The 709-nt window shown below is 61.4% G+C and overlaps 2 protein-coding genes across 2 annotated transcripts in view; one reads left to right on the forward strand and one right to left on the reverse strand.

Moving 5' to 3' along the window:
- Positions 1 to 709, forward strand: part of BNIP1 (BCL2 interacting protein 1) — a 175,145-nt gene that overhangs the window by 28,515 nt on the left and 145,921 nt on the right. The window lies entirely within an intron of this gene.
- Positions 83 to 709, reverse strand: part of NKX2-5 (NK2 homeobox 5) — a 1,745-nt gene continuing 1,118 nt past the window's right edge. The window contains exon 2 of the mRNA XM_009285747.1: positions 83 to 687. Within this exon, the coding sequence (XP_009284022.1) occupies positions 83 to 687 (605 nt within the window). The remainder of the gene's footprint in view (positions 688 to 709) is intronic.

Genomic DNA, 709 nt, shown 5'->3' on the forward strand with positions numbered 1-709 from the left:
CCCGGGGTCTCGCCGGTGGCCGTGGCCCACGGAGGGGGGCAGGCTGGGTGCGGGAGCGGCTCTACCGGGTGCGGGAGCGGCTCTACCAGGCTCGGATCCCGTGCAACGTGGAGATCCCCGCGTTCCCCTGCGGGATGGGCGTCTGCACTGAATTCAAGTCCCCTACGCTGAAGTTCATGAAGTTGTTGCCGGCCGCCGAGGGCTGCATGGTCTGCATGGACGGGTAGTTGCAGTTGTAGTTGGCGTTGCAGGCGGGGCTGTTGTAGTTAGTGTACGCGGGGTAGGCGTTGTAGCTATAGGGGTTAATGCTGACATTGTACGGCGAACTGTAGGGAGAAGACTCCCCCAGGCAGGGCTTCCCATCGCGCACCAGCACCGGCACCGCTATCCGCCGCGGGGGAGGGATGCCCACCATTTCGAGGGTCTGATCCTGTCTCTGCCTTTTGCATTTATACCTTCGATTCTGGAACCAAATTTTCACCTGGGTGGAGGTGAGCTTAAGGACGTTCGCTAGATGGTCTCTCTCGGGAGCCGAGAGGTATTTCTGCTGCTTGAACCTTCTCTCCAGTTCGTAGACTTGCGCTTGAGAAAAGAGGACGCGAGGTTTCCTCCTCTTCCTCTGTCTGGGGCGCTCGGGATCTTCCAGGTCTCTTTTCTCCTGCTCCAGGCTCTTGTGCAGGGAACAGGGGGGGGGGGGGGGGGGGGGGGG

The sequence above is a fragment of the Aptenodytes forsteri genome, unplaced genomic scaffold, assembly GCF_000699145.1.
Source record: "Aptenodytes forsteri isolate BGI_AS27 unplaced genomic scaffold, ASM69914v1 Scaffold54, whole genome shotgun sequence".
NCBI classification, from domain to species: domain Eukaryota; kingdom Metazoa; phylum Chordata; class Aves; order Sphenisciformes; family Spheniscidae; genus Aptenodytes; species Aptenodytes forsteri.